Source organism: Colletotrichum aenigma (assembly GCF_013390185.1).
Source record: "Colletotrichum aenigma strain Cg56 chromosome Unknown KSG_Cg56_contig08, whole genome shotgun sequence".
Classification (NCBI taxonomy): Eukaryota; Fungi; Ascomycota; class Sordariomycetes; order Glomerellales; family Glomerellaceae; genus Colletotrichum; species Colletotrichum aenigma.
In genome coordinates, this window is record NW_023500914.1 from 2,707,988 (window position 1) to 2,726,668 (window position 18,681).

At 55.8% G+C, this 18,681-nt stretch overlaps 3 protein-coding genes across 3 annotated transcripts; 2 read left to right on the forward strand and 1 right to left on the reverse strand.

Annotated features, from left to right (window-relative positions):
* Positions 1 to 1,806: 1,806 nt before the first annotated feature.
* On the forward strand, positions 1,807 to 4,011 carry ANXA7 (Annexin A7; the record flags this gene model as incomplete). Its single annotated transcript, XM_037327462.1, has 2 exons — positions 1,807 to 3,648; positions 3,703 to 4,011. 2 exons carry the CDS (start codon positions 1,807 to 1,809, stop codon positions 4,009 to 4,011), a joined length of 2,151 nt encoding a protein of 716 aa, XP_037173904.1.
* Positions 4,012 to 5,841: 1,830 nt separating this feature from the next.
* Positions 5,842 to 13,170, reverse strand: myo2 (Myosin type-2 heavy chain 1; the record flags this gene model as incomplete). Its single annotated transcript, XM_037327463.1, has 3 exons — positions 5,842 to 6,303; positions 6,360 to 12,632; positions 12,685 to 13,170. 3 exons carry the CDS (start codon positions 13,168 to 13,170, stop codon positions 5,842 to 5,844), a joined length of 7,221 nt encoding a protein of 2,406 aa, XP_037173903.1.
* A 1,237-nt stretch (positions 13,171 to 14,407) lies between these two features.
* red1 lies at positions 14,408 to 18,174 on the forward strand (the record flags this gene model as incomplete). The annotated part of the gene is made up of 5 exons (XM_037327464.1): positions 14,408 to 15,086; positions 15,141 to 16,865; positions 16,928 to 17,565; positions 17,619 to 17,877; positions 17,966 to 18,174. 5 exons carry the CDS (start codon positions 14,408 to 14,410, stop codon positions 18,172 to 18,174), a joined length of 3,510 nt encoding a protein of 1,169 aa, XP_037173964.1.
* Between the last annotated feature and the right edge of the window lie 507 nt (positions 18,175 to 18,681).

Consider the following 18,681-nt stretch of genomic DNA (forward strand, 5'->3'; position numbering starts at 1 on the left):
TTGGTGGCTGCGTGTAGGTTTTCCTTTGTACAAACGAAAAAAAACGGCGGTGAAACTCGAGACCTAGGCAATCTAGACCGAGTCAATTGCAGAATTACAACCTCGAGGGACAGACGAGAAGGATTGCGCTGAAAATGCTGGATTTCTAGAAATCTAGAGGAACGAAAAAGCAAGGAAAAAGAACTTTGTTTTTTCCCTCAGCAACAGAAAGTCGACCACCTGTCTCCGAATTGGCTCCGTTGGGGGGAGCTCTAACAGCGTGGGGCCCCATATGGTCCGTGCCCTCCGGCTTATCCCGATATCCCGAGCGTGAAGCACCGCAGCAACGTGCCGATGGCAGTTGCGAGATGCCCGAGCAGCTCCGGTCCGCCGTGAAGTGTCTTACATAACCGGGCTGACCTAAGGCACCCGGTTGAATGTTCTTCACCTACCTCGGACGATGAGACGGAATGGACACTGCATGAGACAGGCAGTCTCAACAGTGATGCATGAAATGTCACCACCACAAGAGCACGGCCACAATGACCTGTTCTCACTATCCACATGCCGGCAACGTGACAACGTGAGCAGCCACTTCTTGGCACCCGCAGCTTCAGCCCCCTCCGGATGTGTCCTTCCATCGTCGCCGTTGCGCAGCGGACGGTTCATGATAGGACGGAAAGCTGCGCGCGACGGAGACGACGGCCCCGCTCCGCTGCAGCATGTCATCACCAAACATTGACTCTCCAGGGCTCTGGCGCACTGAAAGCTCGTTAAGCTCTCCCCTCGCCGCCCGCGGGAACGGGTTCGGGTCGCTTGAACCTGGGGTCTTTTGGCCCTTAGGTTGGCTTCCCGTCTTCTTAGCACTGCACGCCGGACATACCGGCGTCCACAGCCTCTCGCTCAACCCCACTCATGTCTCCAACCCTCCCCCGGCCCTGAAGGGGACCGACTGGGGAGACGGCGCCGACGGTAGGGGCAGTAGGGGCAGTGTAGACAGGACTGTTGAGGCCCCCTAGACTTGAGGCCATCGCGGCCATTGGTTCCCCTCGCAACCACACGCCTGATTAGCGCCTGACGGGCTGCTGTGCAAAGCCGGAGGTTATCGATCAGCAGATCCAACAGACTCACACCTGCACTCACCGCACCAGGCTGTCACCATGCAGCCCACCGCGGTCTTACTCGTCCATGGTTTACGGGTACCTTGAACTGATCTCACGACCGGCAAGGGGCCCAATGCAGCTAGGGCCACGAGCCTCACGAGCACGCTGCTGCATGGTACGGTAACCGTTTCCCCTCTTCTTTGGTCAGAAAAGAGGCGATGAAGCTATGCGACTGGCTGAGTTTCATCTTCAGCCCAGCTCGCTTCGCTGGCGCCGTTGTCTTTGCTTGTTTGTAGCCAGGCTTCTAAAAAGTACAATTGCCCGCCCTCGACTTTTTCTTATTCCCCTCCTCAAGCCCACAACCCGCTCGTTCTTCTCCTATTTTCTCATCCCACATCTTCAGATACCCCTCTCGCAGGAAGAACACGGGTGAGAAAAAAGGTATATCAGGCCAGCCGTGTGCTTCTCAATTGACGAAAAGAGCACGCGACAGTCGTTCCTCATTAGTTTCATTTTATCTGATAAGAGCTCCTCCAACTCGGGTCGCCCTACGCCCTGTCCCACCTTTTGACAGCAGCAGCAGCCCCTCATTCCACCACGTTTCGTTTCAACTCGAGCTTTGAACCCCACCTCGTCTGGTCTCTGCTCCAAGCACCCGTCAGCTTTCACCTCATCTCTACAGCGACAAACCCGGTTCGAGTGCCACAACCTCCAAGCAATCACCATGTCTCTTCGAGTCGACGACAGCAGCCGCCGCACCCGTTCACGGTCTCCGGGCCGTCGCGAGCGCAGCCGCAGCCGCAGTCCTGCCCCTCCCGCCATGGTCGCGCCCCCGCGGGAGCCTACCTACGCTTACGCCGAAGATGACCTCTCCAAGTACGCTCTTGAAAGAGGAGGCGCCAACTTCATCACCGCCGAGCCCGGGGTTCCCGTGCTTCCCTCCGGGACCATGTCGGGTGCCATCCCCTACCCCGAAGACGGGACAAGCGAGGCCTTGTTTCCCGGCACCCGCTCGCTCTACGACTATGACGGCGACCGCACCTCATCCTACCGCCCTCCCGCGTCTCCGAGAGAAAGCTCCTACCGCAGCTCTCGCGACAGATTCGACGAGCCGCAGATCCGCGCAGTGTCGCCGCGCGAGGATGACAAGCTGAACTACCTGCCCGCCAAGTACAGCAGCCACACCCGCAGCCGCAGCCGCAGCAACAGCAAGTACGGCAGCGACGAATACCCGCCTGCCCAGCCGCCTCGTCCAGACAACAGGGAACTTTACCCCCCGCCCAAGCCTCCTCGCCCTGTGTCCCCCGGCGGCTACGCCTACGCCCAGCCTCAGCCCTACCAACATGCCAACGCGGACGGCAAGACTGAAAAGGAGAGGAAGAAGGAGGAGAAGAAGAAGGCCTTGGAGGAAAACCTCACCTACGGATACGACCAGTATGCGCAGAAGCCCAGTTTAGCTATTGAGCCGCCGCGTCACTCTGGCCGCACCCCGAGCCCAGGCCCTCAAATCTCGGCCGGCGCTGCTGCGTACTACGGGGCTGACCCCAAGATCTCGTCAAACGTCTTGACCGTTGAGCCAGGCAGCCGCAGGCGTGACAAGTCGCCTCAGCCGCCTACCCACCGCATGTCCAACCTGTCCGTCAACACCGGCCACCACTCCCTGAACATGAACCTCTCCTTGGCCAACGCCCCGGGCTCCCCGCTGCTCGAGTCGTACCACGGCACATACCAAGACATGTCTCCCATGCCGTCGCCCATGCTCCTCGCCTCCTCCCACCCACATGACATGGAGCCCATTTCCCCACTCGGCTCAGACGACGAGGGCAGAAGGCGTCGGAGGGCGCGGTTCCACGACATTGAGGACGACGCCTCCAGAATCGCAAAGGCGCTGCGCAGCGACCGCAAGAACCCCGACCCCGAGCCCCTGATTGAGATCCTGCCCGGCCTGACCCACTACCAGGTGATGAACCTGCGCAAGGAGTACAAGGCCCTCGTCAAGACGGGCCCGGAGCGCAAGGGCGTCAACGTGGCCAAGCACATGCGCTCCCGCCTCAAGGACGCGGACCCCAACCTCATGAAGGCCTGCTACGCCACCGCCCTCGGCCAGTGGGAGAGCGAGGCGTACTGGGCCAACTTCTGGTACCAGGGCGACAAGACGCGGCGCGAGCTGCTCATCGAGGCGCTCATGGGCCGCACGAACCACGAGATCCGCCTCATCAAGGACGGCTTCAACGACAAAAAGTACGACAACAGCCTGACCAAGTGCATGAAGACGGAGCTCAAGGAGGACAAGTTCAAAAAGGCCGTGCTGATGGTGCTCGAGGAGCGGCGCATGGAGGAGTACGACCCCTACGGCCGCCGCCTCGCCGTCGACTACCACCAGGTTGAGGACGATGTGGCGGACCTGCGCAAGGCAGTCAAGTCGGAAAAGGGCGGTGAGACGCTCATGATCAGCATCGTCGTACAGCGCAGCGACTCGCATCTGCGCGAGGTGCTCAAGTTGTACGAGAGGACGTACCAGTCCAACTTTGCGCGCGACGCGCTCAAGAAGAGCGGCAACCTGGTCGTAAGTGCCTCCTGACGCCTACGGTAATGATGTGATTTCTGACAAACGTTGCAGGGCGAACTGCTGGCTCACATCCTCAACGGCGTCATCAACAAACCCGTGCGAGACGCCCTGCTCGTCCACCACGCCCTGACCGCAAGCCGCAAAGACGACCTGCGCCGCGAGCTGCTCATCTCCCGGCTGGTCCGCTTCCACTGGGACCGCCACCACATGGAGGCCGTCAAGCGGGCGTACCGCGAGAGGTACGGCCGTGACATGCAGGATTCCGTCAGGGAGGCCACGAGCGGCGAGTGGGGTCTCTTCTGCAGGGAACTGTGCATTTATCGCATGCCCGACGATGAGAAGGTCTTTGAGCGACGATGATTGCCGTTTTTTCGTCTGTTATGAAGAGATGGATGAAAGATGTAATGAGACCATGCGATATGGGAAGGCTATTTGAATGAGATATCTTTAAAATGTAACCAAGTCCAAAAAGTTTTATTGTCAAAATGATGATGCCGCACATCCTTACTTGAACCGAACACCCCTCCTGTACCCATTGTCGTCCCTCCGTGAAACAACCATCTTCTGGCGCTCCCCAATCGCATACGAATCCTCAGTCTGATCGTCAATCTCCCCGACCAGTTCATCCTGATCCGAACGCCGTTCATAGCTCCCCGCCCGGGAATACTGCGGTCTCCTCTCATAATACCTCCTCTCATCGTCATCCACCAACGCACCACGCATCATGGGGCCCCTCCTATGCTCACCGTCCCTCGTCTGCCTGCCTTCTCTATGTCTACCGCCGCTCCTGCTCGGCCCATACCGCGTCGGCGTTACATGGCGATAAGCCGGCACCTGCTGCTCACGCCTAGGATAGTCTTCAGACTCCCTGAATATGAGCGTCCGTTGACGGCCCCTTCTGGAATGGTGCGCATCGCACTCATCTCTTCCTCCCCGCCGCTGGCTCCGATCCCGCGATTTGCTTCGTCGGTGCCGCGTGTCTCTGCTCTTCGATCGCGTAGTGGCTGCGTATGTCCGTGATGCTGATCCAGTGCAAATATGTTTCCTCCTATCAGATGCGTGACGGTGGGCGTCGTCGACTTTGAAACCCCATCTCTTCGGATCCTGCTGGATAGTCATGCTCTGTCAACATGCCTATTATATCAATAGACGGATAGAAAGGAGGTTGCCAAACATACCTCACCAGGACACCTCGAAAACCCGACAACATCCCCTCCCCACTCACCACCGCCCCTTTTCATCACAGGATAACATCTGCCCCAAAAGCCATTCTTGTCCTTCTTCTTTTTGTTCTTCCTCTTTGAATCCTTCCTCCCGCTACATCCTCCAAACCCACACCCCCTCCCAACTCTACACCCGCCACCACCAGTGCCGCCCACTCCAGCACAGCACTCCATCGTCTCATAGCAACGCTCGCTCTCCCAATCCGAACAACAGTCCCCGCACTCAGAGCAGTCCCCGTCCTCCTCGTCGGAGTCAGACTCAGACTCAGAATCCGAATCCGACGACGAGTCCAAATCTAAGCAATACCCGCTTCCTCCGCCCTCCTCATACACGACCCCATCCTCATCCATCACGGGCCCCATCATGCTGCTGGGCGCTTGTTCAGACCGGAGAGCGACGACGGCTTCGTCTACGATTTGGCGGATTTCTCGACTACTTGCTGAGCCCATCACTACTCCAAAGAGAGGCGTCGACCGTACGACTTGTGTGGAAAAGGGGCAGATTTAAATACAAACCTAATCGAGGAGAAGAGGGGGGAAACACGAGAGGAAACCGCTGACCTTTTTGTTTGTTTGCCCTCGACCTCCCCTCACCGGCTACATGCAGCCGCGTAACCGTCCGAGGTCACCCAAGTCCCACCAGCACATATGCAGTCGTCACTTCTACCACGGCGGTGAGGAGTATGAAATGGAATGGAACACTGGAGGGTGCTCCGTTATCCTATCTGTTCGTCCATGACTGTGAAATATGTAATTTGGCAACACAAACCAATGCAAAGCCGATGGTAGACTCCCTTCAATACGTATACAGCAATAACACCATGCACGCCCCAACTCAGCCCATTTCCCCGAGTGTCCTCGTGGGCTATGGCTCAACGCCAAAACGATCCCACGCCGGTCCCATCTACACATTATGCGTCTAGCATGCATTTTTCACACACAAACGTACACACCTCTCTCTGCCCATTTACAAGAAGCCCTTCGTCATACTAGGAGCCCGGCTAAGGCTGCTCTTGCGCTTGGGCACCGAAATCATGGAGGCGGTCTCGTCGTCAATACTGAACCCCGTACGCCACGCCCCGCGAACGCTTCCCATCTGAGAAGCGGCGCCCTTCTCCATTCTCAGAGCCTTGATGTTCTCAATCTCGCGCTCGAGACGGAGAGACTTCTCCTTCTCCTCGCGAAGCTCCCTCTCCGCACGGCGAGTCGACAGCTGGATTTCAGACTCGGAGGACTGGAGATCCTCGATTGTCTGCAGAAGCTTTTCGACCTTGTCGCGCATGCGGGACACGTCGTCCTGCAGTTGCGTGTTCTGCTTGTCCTTGCGATCGATCTGGCCCTGGAGGTCCTTGACGATTCGGTCGACGTTGCGGACCGATCGCTGAGACTTGGTTCGTTCATTCTCTTGGTCCTCAAGCTGGGATTCGAGCTGTGGATTGTTAGCAATCTGAAGTGACTGGTTGTGTCTTTGATAAGTATGCTTACCTCTTGAATCCGCTTGTGGAGGAACTTGATATCGTGGCTTGCGCTGGAGTAGCCCTTGGTTTCGAGATCAACGAGCCTGATTTGAATCTCGTTCAATGACTTCTCGAGGGAAGCCTTGTCCTTCTGAAGCTGAGAGCTGTTCTCGCGCTCAACCATTGCCTCCTTCTGCATCTCAGAAGCCAAGGACTCGGCGCGTCTCATCTTCTCTACTGCAGCCGCGGCGATGTCCTCCTGCTGAGCCAAGCTTGACTTCAGCTCCAACATCTCCTTATCAAGGTTCGCGGCATCACGCAGAGACGGGCTGTCGCCGTTGGTGAGATCCTCAAGGCCGGCCTTGGCTTCTTCGAGGCGAGCCTCAATGTTTCGCTTCTCGCGCACGAGAGTGTCGCGCTCAGAAGTAATGTCGTCAACGGACGCGCGGAGGGATCGGACCTGCGAAAGAAGCGTGACGATCTTGCCTTGGGCTTCGCTGTGGGCATTGACGGCCTCGTCGCGCGAGGACACGACGTCAGCTAGAGTCGACTCGAGGCGTGCCTTCTCCTTGGACCAGGTCGAGCTGTTCAGAACTTCGTCGTCCCACTTAGAGCGGAGCTCATCGAGTTCTTCGCGCAGGCGAGCAATCTCTGCCTGCTTAAAGAGCTTCTCTTCCCGGGCCAGATCCAATTCCTTGGTTAAGGTGGCGAACTCGGCCTGGTACTTCTTGCGGGTCTGCTCCATGCTCAATTCCTTGTCCTCGATGTCATTTGCTCTCTGGTTCCTGTAGTCCTCAAGCTCGTGCTGGAGACGCTTCTTTGCTTGAGTAGTGGTTTCCAGATCGGTTGACATATCCTCCAGCTTCTCCTCGAGCCGTTGGTTCTGGCGCTGGAGGTCCTCAAGAGCAGCGTCCATCTTTTCTCTCTCAGACATGATCTCGGCGTACGTCTCCTCTGCTTCCTTAGCCTGAGTCCTGGCAAACTGCTCCGCCCGGCTAGCCTTGAGTACCGCGATCTCCGCTGCCTCGAGTTTACTGAAGTACTCGTCGGCTCGGCTCTTGTACAGGTGCAAGCTGGACGTAACGTCAGCGAGCTTAGAAGTCTCGGTGTCAAGACGAATCTGCAGATCGGAGAACTCCTGCAGAAGCTGGCTGCGGCTGTCCGCCTCCTGTTCACGAGCCATCGACATCTCCTCAAGCTCAGACCTGGTGTCGCGAAGCTCAACTTCAATGGCAGCACGATCGTGGCGCATCTTCTCAAAGTGGTTCTTCACGTCCGAAAGTTCAGAGATAGCATCCCTATGGCTATGCAGGAGAGATCTGCGCGCCTCCTCTTGGCTGTTGAGTGCGTCAAGAATCTCCTCATGGGATCGGGTCTGGATGTCGCGCAATGAGAGCTCGCCGGTTCTGACACTCCGCTCCAAAGCCGACACCTTCTTAGCAGAGTCATCCAGCATGTCGTGCAGGCGACTGTTAACCTTCTCGAGCTTCTGCATGCGAAGCAACGAGTTGTTCTGGTCGAAATCCTCTGGCGGCGAAGACGTGTTGTTGGCCTTCTTCTGGAGTTCATCGTTCTGCAACTTGGCGATTTCCAGCTGGTTTCGTAGCTCCTCGATCTCAGTCTTGAGGTCCATACGGTCGTTGAAGCTGGTAATGTCGACGGTCTTGTTTGAACGAGCCGAGTCAAAGGGCTCTGGCTCGAACCGTCGAGTGGGGGTGGAAGTGTTGGAGAGTTGGCGGTTCTGCATCTTTGACCGTCTGAAGGTAGGCGAGCCATTGAAAGGGGCCTCGTTAGGACTAATCTCCTCGAGTTTCGGTCTCATGGGAGAGTCGAATCCTCGGTTAGACCGCAACTCAGCCAGCTGTGCCTCGGCATTCGTGCGGGCAGCAGTCTGCACTCTGAGGTTTTGCTGAAGATCCTCAACCTTTCTAACCAGATCGAAGTTTTTGGTAAGCATGCCCTCGTTTGTGCCGTCCGCTTGAGGCGGGATCACAACCTCGGGATCGACCGTTTTGAGTACGCTTAGCATTTGAGCCCTCAACTCCTGCAGCTCCTGCTCCCTAGCCTCCATGGTTGCTTGCAGAGTGCGGACGTTGGCTTGCGCTTGGGTGCGTTGGTGGCGTTCCGATTCAATGGTCCGGTTCGCTTCAGCGAGTTGTACCGTGAGTGTCGACGTCGTCTTCTCGGCGTTCCTCGAGGTCTTAGCTTCCCGGGCCACCTCGTGGTTCAGGTCTTCCACGTCAAGTTGCAACTTCTCAACCTTCTTCTCGAGACCGGCGACGGTTAGTTGTGCGTCGCCAAACTGTTTGTTCAATACAGCGTTCTGCTCCTCCAGGCGATTCTTCTCCTTCTGAAGACCCAGAACTTGGCCTCTCGAAGCCTCGCTGGCCTTCGAGCTTGAGCGTGCAATCTCGAGTCCCTTTTGTTGTAATTTATTGAGAAGGGCGCGGTTGTCGTTCTCGGATGCCTTAAGACGGCCCTTGACGGTGACCAATTCACGCTCGAGTCGGTCCTTTTCTTGATCGTTTTTCAGGCCGAACTCTCCAGATTCGAGTATCAACTTGTTCAGGTCCTCGATTTGGTGGTTCAAGTTGGCACACTCGTCATCGAACCACTTCAGGCGTTCGTGCGCAGCATCCAAATCTTTGCGTAGGCTCTCTTCCCTTTCACGGGCAGCACGAGCAGCAGCTCTTTCCCCTTCTACCTCCGCTTGTACGCGAGCTTCCTCGGCCTGAGTCTTGGCGATACGGAGACGTCTGATTTCCTGACGCGCCTCGTCACGTTCCTTCTCGGCTGTTTCGCGGGCCTCCTTGGTCCGGCGCAAATGGTCCTGTTGCACGTAGAGCTCCTTTTCGATAATGATCTTGGACTCCTTCAAGTCGTCATACTCCTCTTGGAGAGCGTTATACTTATGCTCGCTAAGTAGCAAGACATCGTCGCGGGATTGACGCTCTCTGCTGAGTTCCTTCTGGACGTTGAAGAGTTCATCTTTGAGATCCTTGATCTGCGCCTCCAGGACCTGACGGTTCTCATCAGCTTGTGCGTCTTCCGAAAGTCGAGCTTCGAGAAGCTTCTTGGCATCCTCAGCCTCTCTCTCAAGCTGAGATTGCTGTGACTTGATGGCAGTGAGCTCGGCTTGAACATCACGCAGCTTAGAAGAGGCAGTCTCCTTTTCCGCAGCAAGGGTCTTCTTCTGGTCCTCGAATGTTCGTCGCTCCATCTCGTACTTCTTGTTGTCTCCTCGAAGAAGGGCAAGCTCGCTCTCCTTTTTGGTGACAAGATCTTCGTAATCTGTTGAGGTCTTGGAGAGCTCGGACAACTGCTGCTGGACTTGGCGATTTTCGAGGGCAAGCTGCGACTCTCTTGACTTTGATGTTTGCAGTTCTTTCTGCGCTGTTCGCAACTTGACTTCGAGATCCTGATCGATTTTCAGAAGCTTATCCTCCAAGTCTCGCGCTTTGCGATCCTTGAGGCTGAGCTGGCTTTGAAGCATCTTGATCTCACCCTCCAAACGTTTCTCCTGCTCGCTGCGCTCAGATTGCTTCTTGGAGATCTCCTCGATGGAGCGCTCCAGCTCCTCCGTCTGTGCAGAAAGGTCTGACTTCTCCTGTTCGAGTCTCGCAATGAGAAGAGCGGCTTGTTCCAGCTGGGCACGGTACTTCTCGACATCCTGCTCGGCCCGCTTCTTGGCTTCCAGTAAGTCATCAAGCTGGTCTTCTAGCCTCTCTTGGTCATCAATAGCGCCAGAGAGCTTCTCTTCCAGCTCGGTTTCCCGGAGTTGCAAACGCTTGAAGATTTCCTCCTTATCCAGGGCAAGAGCACGTTCGCTCTCCAGCGTCTGTTGGATACGGACCATCTCGTTGTGAACGTTCCGTCTCTCCTCTTCGAGCTTCTGGCGGTCGTTGGCTTCTTGGTGCATCTTGTCTTGCAGCTGGCGGATCATTGCGTCCCTCTTTTTCACTTCAGTTGCGCTTCTTGTAGCGCCGAGCAGAGGCTTCATCTTCGCCATGAGCTGCCACCAAGGGTTCTCCATGAGGTCGAGATAGACGTTGAAGTTTTTCTGGATAATCCGAGTGGCTTCCGTGCGGAACAGCCTCTTGTAGGCACTGCGACGCTGGATGTAGCCGCGAGCAACTGACTGGAATCGTGCCATAATCTCGGTGATTAGAGCGTCGCGTTGCTCTTCTAACTCGGCCAAGACACCTGCTCTGAAGAAGACCTTCGTAAGACCCACCCGATACAGTCCCTTGTCAAGGCCAAGCTTGTCAAGCATCATGGCCGCTACAGCCTGGCCTTCTTGATAGCCCTTGGGCATGTCTCTGCAGAGAACCTCGTAACGCTGCCGGAACTCGGCAAAGGGCAATCTGTTGGGGAATCCAGTTCGAGCAATGCGGATACCCTCGAGAACACCATTGCATCGCAGCTGGTCGAGAACAAGCAGCTTATTGAACTGCTTGGGCTTCTTCTTGTGGTTGGGCAGGATGCAACGGACGAAGTGAGGGTGGGTAGAGTGCAGTTGGGCCATGAGACTGTGAAGCTGCTCTTTGTGGCGCTGGGCGACGGTGCGGAACAGCCCCTTCTTGACTCTGTTGCGGCTAGCCCCGAGGTCATCATCCATGTCGGCACAGTCAGCAAACAGGTCGGCGATGTGCTTGTCGGTGGAAGAAGCAAGGAGGCGAGTGATGTTATCGTTCAGCGGGTCTTTGTTCTTCTCCAGCCAACCATCGGTGGAATACTCGACTTCGGCGGCGTAATGCGTCAGGATAAAACCCTGTCCGAGTCTCGAGTGCCGGTACTTGTTTGACTTCTTGTCCCACAATGAGTTGAGCTTCTCGGTGAAAGACTTGTCCGTAGCCTTGGGCATGACACAGTCTTCGTCCAGGCAAGAGAAGATACCAATAGGGTTGGAGAGCTCGATCAGATCGATCGTCGGTTGCAGATCGCGCCCAAAGTCGATGAACTGCCACTCAATCTGTTCTCTAGCGTACTCTTCCTGTTCAAGCACGAACATGTGATGGTTGAAGAATTGTTGGAGCTTCTCGTTGGTATAGTTGATGCAAAGCTGCTCGAAGCTGTTCTGCTCAAAGATCTCGAAACCGGCGATATCCAGCACGCCGATAAAGCGGGAATCGTCCAGGCCCATCCCCGTTCTATCCAGCTGGCGATTGATGCGGGTGACAAGGTCGCCGAACCCTCTTTCATAGATACCCTTGGACAGAGCATCCAATCCGAGACGGACTTGTTCTGGGGTCTGGACCTTCTCAACCCATTCACGGCCAGCTTTGACTCTGGGATGAAGAAGGCCTTGCAGGAACGGCTCAAGAGGAACTCCAAGAAGCTTGCAAACCTTGGCGGCCTGTTCCTTGGCATCGGGCGCTAATCTGGCCTGGTCTGCGGCGCGGCTTTCTTTCACAACGGTTACGTTTCCGAGATGGAGCACGGCTGCGATGGTGCGAAGAATGGAGCTCTGGTCCTTGTCTGAGAAGCCCATGATATGGAAGGCCTCCATCAAAGAGTCCCATTCGTCGCGGTCAGAGACCCCAACGATTGTGTCATGGCCGGCACGGGTGTATGCGAAGTCTTCGACGTCAAGACCGTCAAGCAGGAACTCGGACTTCATCTTTCTGTCAGCTCCCTTGAGCAGTTGGTAGAAGACGTGGTAGTTTCTCTCATGGCTGTTGATTCGCACGACACGAGACTTCTCCAGGAGGTACCAGTCAATGAATGCGCCCGAAATGGCACCGGCCTTGTTGAACTCGATACGAATGAATTTTCCGAATCGCGAGGAGTTGTTGTTTCGCACTGTTTGGGCGTTTCCGAAGGCTTCGAGGATCGGGTTGGCACGCAGGATTTGTTGAGAAAGATTTGACTGTTGTGACTTGTTCTTGACCGGCGATTCGGAATGCGCTACTGCTGCAAGATACTGGATGACCTTCTTCGTGTTCTCTGTTTTACCCGCACCGGACTCACCGGTGACGAGAATGCTTTGGTTCTCACCCTCGTCCACCAGATTGCGGAAAGCCTGGTCCGCCATGGCGTAAATGTGAGGCTTGGTATCTTCCCTGCTCCTCCCCTTGTACATGTTGATGTACTCGTTCGTGTATATGGGCAGCGGGCAATAGGGATTGACTGTGACCAAGAAGAGGCCGGAGTAAGTGTAGATCAGGTCGGCCTGGTATCTCATGTGCAGGTTGTGAACGACGGATGCCTCGTTCAGATGTGTCAACTCGGCCATATCGTTTGCCTTGTCGAACTTGGCGGGATTGACCTTGTCAACGCTCTCGGCGTCGACTTCTCGTTGCTGCGAACCGGGTGTCAGTTGCCACTCAAGCACATGAGTGCGGCCTACTTACTGTGCCATCATCGCACTGGACGAGTATCCTGTTGTCTGCCAAGTCTTCGACAACCCAGCCTCTAACAAAGGCGACCTGGGGATCTTTAAGCCACACGTATCGCTTTCCAGAGAAGTCGTTTTCGCCTTCTATCCCCCTCACTGTGTCAGAGCCTCTGCGCATCTCCTCCGTCTTGATGAAGGAGGGCGCAAAGGTTCCAGAGCCGCTGTTCCTTGAGTCGGAACGGTTGTGACGGATGTGGCCCGCGCCTGGAAGAAACACAGGCGCAGGTGCAGACGCGGGTGTAATTGTAGGTGCAGGTGTAGGTGCAGGTGCGGTTGCAGGCGCCGCGGGGGCTGCTGAGGCTTGGGAGAGGTTCCTGACGTGCGACGTGGGAGTCGATACGGCAGATAGCGGGGATGGCGAGGAGAAGACTGCGGATTTCGGCCGGCCGTTGCTTGGACCCGGCGATGTCCTCGCGAAAGGGTTATTGCGTGGTTGCGCCATGATTGCAGCGCTCGCAGGAAGCAATTGGTAAGAAGAGAGAAGCCCTCAGGGCTCGGGGTGTCGTGTCGATCTCGTGTCGTTCGTCGCAAAAACGTCGCTCGTAGGTAATCCGGCTCATGGAGTAAACATTAAGACAGTAACAAAGCGGCGAAGTGCAACAAAGGCGACAAACTCTCAAAGAAAACAAGACGAAAGAAGTCGCCGAGTCGCAACCTCGGGGGACCTATAGTCTTTGGTGAAAAGACGAAATCAAGGCAAGCTTGAGGAGGCTGGGAGGTGGAGGAATAAGAGCGACGTAAGGATGGATATTGTTGACTTTAGACCATCTGAGCAGGGATTCAGGAGGACCGTTGCTTGGGGTACGCCTGCGAAGTAAACAATGGGGGGGATGATGGGGGGACAGGCGTCAGGCTGGGTGTGACGCGAGACCGTCTCAAGTCAGTCTAGCCCGAAAGGGGATAGCACGAATCGAAGGCCTCTCTTCCCTGCACGGTCGTGATTTCTGTTCCGTTTGCTTGGGTGCAGGTGCCAAGTGCCTTTTTTTTTTAACTGCCCTTGGAGGAGCCCGGGGGGGAGAATATTTCGAAAACTTGAGGTGCCCAACTCCAACGGACCAACCTCGTTTGTCGCATTGCGGGCCATCAAAGACACTTCGTTCCACAGCCCTCGCCCACGCCGCTTCCAGGGAACCTTTTCCTCTTCAGCGGGACGGGAAGAAACACCACGATATCTGCATCGTTTTTTTTTTCTCCTCTCGCCTTCGGAACTTGTCTTCATCCGGACATTGTCTCGTCTTGTTTCGCACCAGTGCGCAGTGCCTGCAATCCAAATTGCATGACGGTTGCTATTCCGCGCTCGCTCAAGCGCCCGTGAAATATTCTTGCCATCTTGGCAGCCAACCAACGACGAACAACCAGCCTTGACCGCCCTGGGACCTTCTCCATCTCTCTCCCTGCGAACTGCTATGTGCGCTTTCTGTTCTTGACCACAGACTCGATCTACCTTTCCAGATTCATCCTACCTGCCGTCGCCTCCACAAGACAGCTTTCGCCGCCGACTCGGTAATATTGTGGCTTGCACTTGACGATAGCAAACGCCAGGCTTTGATATCGGGTCGCGCCTGCTCCTACCGTCGTGCTGAGGCATCGTCGCTCCTTTGACTTTTCCGTCAGACAGCCATTCCCGTCACAGGCAAACTCAGTCTCGGTCAGAGTCAAAGTCGCGCCGCCTTTCGACCATGAACAATTACTATCCATACGGGTACTCGCCGTACCCGGGGCAGCCTCCTCCCCAGCCCTACGCGTATCCGACGGCACCTCCCTTTCCCGCGCAACCCTATCCCCCGCCCGCCCCGAACAACGCGTTCGATGCTCAACCCCATTTTCGCGATACCTACGACCAGTCGCAGCATATGATACCCGGACTGGGCTACGGTCAACCAACGCAGACATTCGGCTGGCAGCAACCGATACAACCACCTCCAGCACCCGAGGCAGCATCGTTAGCGCAACCGCCGCTCCAGTACCAGCAGCAGCAGCAGCAGCAGCAGCAGTGGCCTTCGCGCGACGAACCCAAGCTCATTCCCGCTGCGCAGTACTACCGACCGAAAAGTGTGACCATGGAGGCATCCAAGGCTCGAGCTCTGGCATCCACTCGAGGGGCCCCGCAGCCTGCCCCAAAGCAATCGCATAACAGCACTAACAGCACTGAAGAGGGGGAGCTTAGCGAGGGCGAATTCGACGATTTGTACGAGCCTGCAGACACCATAATGGACACCAGCCCCCGTCGGCCGGCCGTTGCCTCTTCCTCAGCGACGACCGCCAAGAGCCGTACCGGTAATGGAAATGCTGCCCCTACGTGGGCCCAAGGTCCAGAGCACAAGCGGGCGCAAAGCCCTGCTGCTTTCGATGCAGCTGGTGAGCAGACCTCACCTCACGGAAACTCTTGGGCAATATCTGACTGTAACGCAGCTCGGGATCGATCAGGATCCTACTCCCCCTATCTATCTCCCCGCGAAATGAATTCTCCTTTCAACGTCAACAACGGACATCGCCAAATATCCCAGCAAGCGCAGCTGTCAAACGGCCAAGCAGTTCAGTCGAGCTCATCTGCGACTGCTTCATTAGGTCTCGAGGATGCCCGGAAGCAGGCCCGAGCAGCCATCCTCAATCTTTGGCCCATGAACGTTCGCTACCAGCAGTATGTCGACGAAGGCATCGATGCAACAGTGGTCAGGAACTTGTTTTCTGAGCTTGGCCTGGATGCCAGTACCCCCAACCAAGCTAGCGGTCCAGGGGTCTCTGCTGCTTCAGCAACGACCACTTCTCATTCGCCTTCCCAAACAAGCTTCAAGGCTCCTGGAGGACAGGCATCTGTAGCAACTGTGAAGCCTGGTGTACAGGAACAAGCACTAGCTTCAACAGCCAAGTCAGCTGGGGAGGAGAGAAAGGACCGGATCGCTCGTCTCTTGGCCGCAAAGAACGCAAAGGCCGCCCCTTCATCGTCCACCGCAGCCAGTGCTGAAGCAAAGGCTGCACAAGCTTCTGGAATGACCGACAAGGAAGCCGTTCAGCAGCAAAAGATGGACGCCCTCCAAAAGTCCCGCGAGGCACGCGCTCAGAAAGATGCTGTGCGTAAGAACAGCGTACAAACTGTGCAGTCTGCAAACACATCACCGGCTGCCACTAGACCTTCCTCAGCAACAAATGGCACTTCGACTGTCCCTGCAACAGCCCAGTCTCCTCAGTCTAGCTTGCCCCAAGGACAGTATCCTTTGCCCACAGCTGCGCCTGCAACCACAATCCCCGGCCTATTTATGTCGACGCCTCAAGCCGCAGCAAGCAACCAGCGGAAACGACCAGTGGCTGCTGACTTCGTCGCAAGCTCACAGGCAAACAAGCGCCCCTTTGGTCATCAGCGCCAAGACAAGCCTTTTGTAATCGACGTTAGCGACGCCTCGGACGACGAAGATATTGAGATGGAGATTACTTCTCCAACAGAGGAGTCTTCTAGCTTCCAACAGGCGAACACTCCACTGCAAAAGACAGCATCGTTCCGCAACTTTCCGCCACTGACAGACGGGCGACCCCAAGTCAGCCCTGTGCCCAGCAACGTTACGACACCTCAGTCGGGAATCATCGCAGCCCAGCCGAAAGCAGGTCATCTTGAAAATATGGATAAAAAGATAGAAGCTATGAAGCGCAAGATCGCATTGGCCGAGGCTAAGGCCAAGCTGAAGGCTGCTATGAGTGGCCAAGCGTCTGGCCTCAAGTCTAATGGACAAACGCCAGACGCCACTGCGGACTCGGATGGAAGCAAACCTGCCATCAGACGAGTGCAATCCATGGGTGCGTCCAGTGCATCTGAGCAGCCCAACCCCAACGCCCCGTCTTCGCCGGTGGTTGCCGAAGCGGGCAGCTCGATGCGTCTGCCAAAGCCATCCGAGAGGAGGGCCGAGGCTGCTTCCGTTCGCGCCCAGAAGTTCAGAGAAGTCAGCACCAGTCTCCCACTCGTTGAGGGCAGATTAAAGGCAAAGAAGAGCAAATTGCGTCTTCTGCAGTCTCAAATCGCTCGGTTACAGAAGGAGATTGAAGAAGAGGGCGCTGAGAAGGAGAAGTTGACCCAGGAGATGGAACAGCTCAACCAAGACTCCGACGAATCCGGCGATCCTCAAAGCCTGCCCAAGAGCAACTCTGGTTAGTAAACGCTATGAATTCGTTGACAGATACTCAGAAAACATTCATTAACTTATATTCAGTGGATCCTGTTGCTACACAGACCCTTGTCGGGCCTCAGTCCGATGTGCAGGCTGATGTCCCTGCCACTGACACCGCAGTATTGGCTTCGAGCCCGGTCACTTCGGCCCTTTCCAGCATAGAAGCCCCCAAGCCCCAGCCCCCTGTTGCGCAAAGCATTGAAGATTCTTCCATCGCGGCACAAGCCGATGTTGCTGCTACTGGTAAAGCTGCGACGAATCCCCCTGATGTCCCTGATGCCACAGTCCAGGCAGTGCCCGCGCCCATTGAGGCACCCGTCAATCCGGTGACAAGCACCAATGCAGTTCAGGAGTTGCGGCCGGTCTCAAGTTCAAGTGATGGTCCTTCTGATGTCGTCATGGGCGAATCGTCAGATTCGAGTTCCCAACATGAAGAGCATATTCAAGATGGAGACCAAGAGTGCTCGTCGGACGCCTATGAGCCATCCGAGGCAGTTGCCCCTCCAAATGACGCCAGATCTCCATCAACCAGCCCAGTGCCAGCAGGCAGCACCGTCTCGCTGGCTAATAGTGATGCTGACCCACAGGAGCCAAGTTCACGAGCCTCACAAATCCCTGAACAGATTTCGTTAGGTGTCAACGAATTAACTCCGGAGCAGGGAGTTGAAGCTACGAGAGAAGTACATTTCGTTTCGCGCCATCAACACTCGGTGGTTTCTAATCAATATCACAGGCCCCTCAACCAACACAGAGCGCTGATGAGATGCCCTCCGAAGATGTCTTCACCCCTTACGAGAGCCCACTACAATACTTCCGTGCTTATCGATACCACCCCAACTTTGCTGAGACAGTCGCTGGTGGACTTCGGTCTCTCACGTATAGCAACAGGATCGATCCGGACCAACCCGTCTGCCCAGACCAGCTGGCCAGCCGGGAATGCCCACGAGGTGCTGACTGCATTTACCAGCACTTCGAGACCATGAAGTTGCCGGGTAGGTCGCCATCGCCCCGCAAGGATAACTGACCTCGTCACATGTCTCGAAGCATGTTGAACGCTGACGGTCGCCCCCAACGTTTTAGACGACCAGATTCTCCTCCAGCTTGGCGGCACCAAACTTGACGGAGACGAAAGGAACCAGTTCAACGACGGATTGCGCAAGGTCCTGCAAGACATGAGAGCCAAGAACATCAGAGACTTCCCCAGCATCGCTCGGGGCATCGTCGAGTACCACAAGAGCTTCAACGGCGATCCATCCAAGATCTTGCCATTGGGCAATGTGTCACTTTAGTTGACAGAAGCACAGGAGCCTGCACAGGCCGCTTCAATTTCCCGTAATCCCCTTCACCAGCACTCGCACTAGTCGCTGGTTTTCTCCCCCATTCCTTTTGCAATCAAGCAAGCACTTCTGTTTCCTTAATTCATCTTTTACATACCCCGCATGTCCCCCTACAGAGGCTTGAATGCCGTCTGGGAAGGGCTTTGGGCGGCGTTTGCACGATACCCCTCTTTGCGTTACTTTCACAAGTGATTCGGCCTGAGGATATCAGGCATGAGGCGTCGGTACAGTGGGAAAATGGCAAGTAGGCAAAAAAATAATGGCCAGAGTGGTAATGACGCACTCTGCATGTTACGATATTGAGTGGTGGTGAAGCCTAAATGGGGCTGCCATCGAAAGAGCTGTTAGCCCTTCAGGGGTCGTCCGTAGACAATTCAATGATGTCTCCTATGAAAGCATGTGCCGGGTAATATCAAAGTGTGCTGCATGTTATCATATCGGGTTTGTATTAAGGTCACC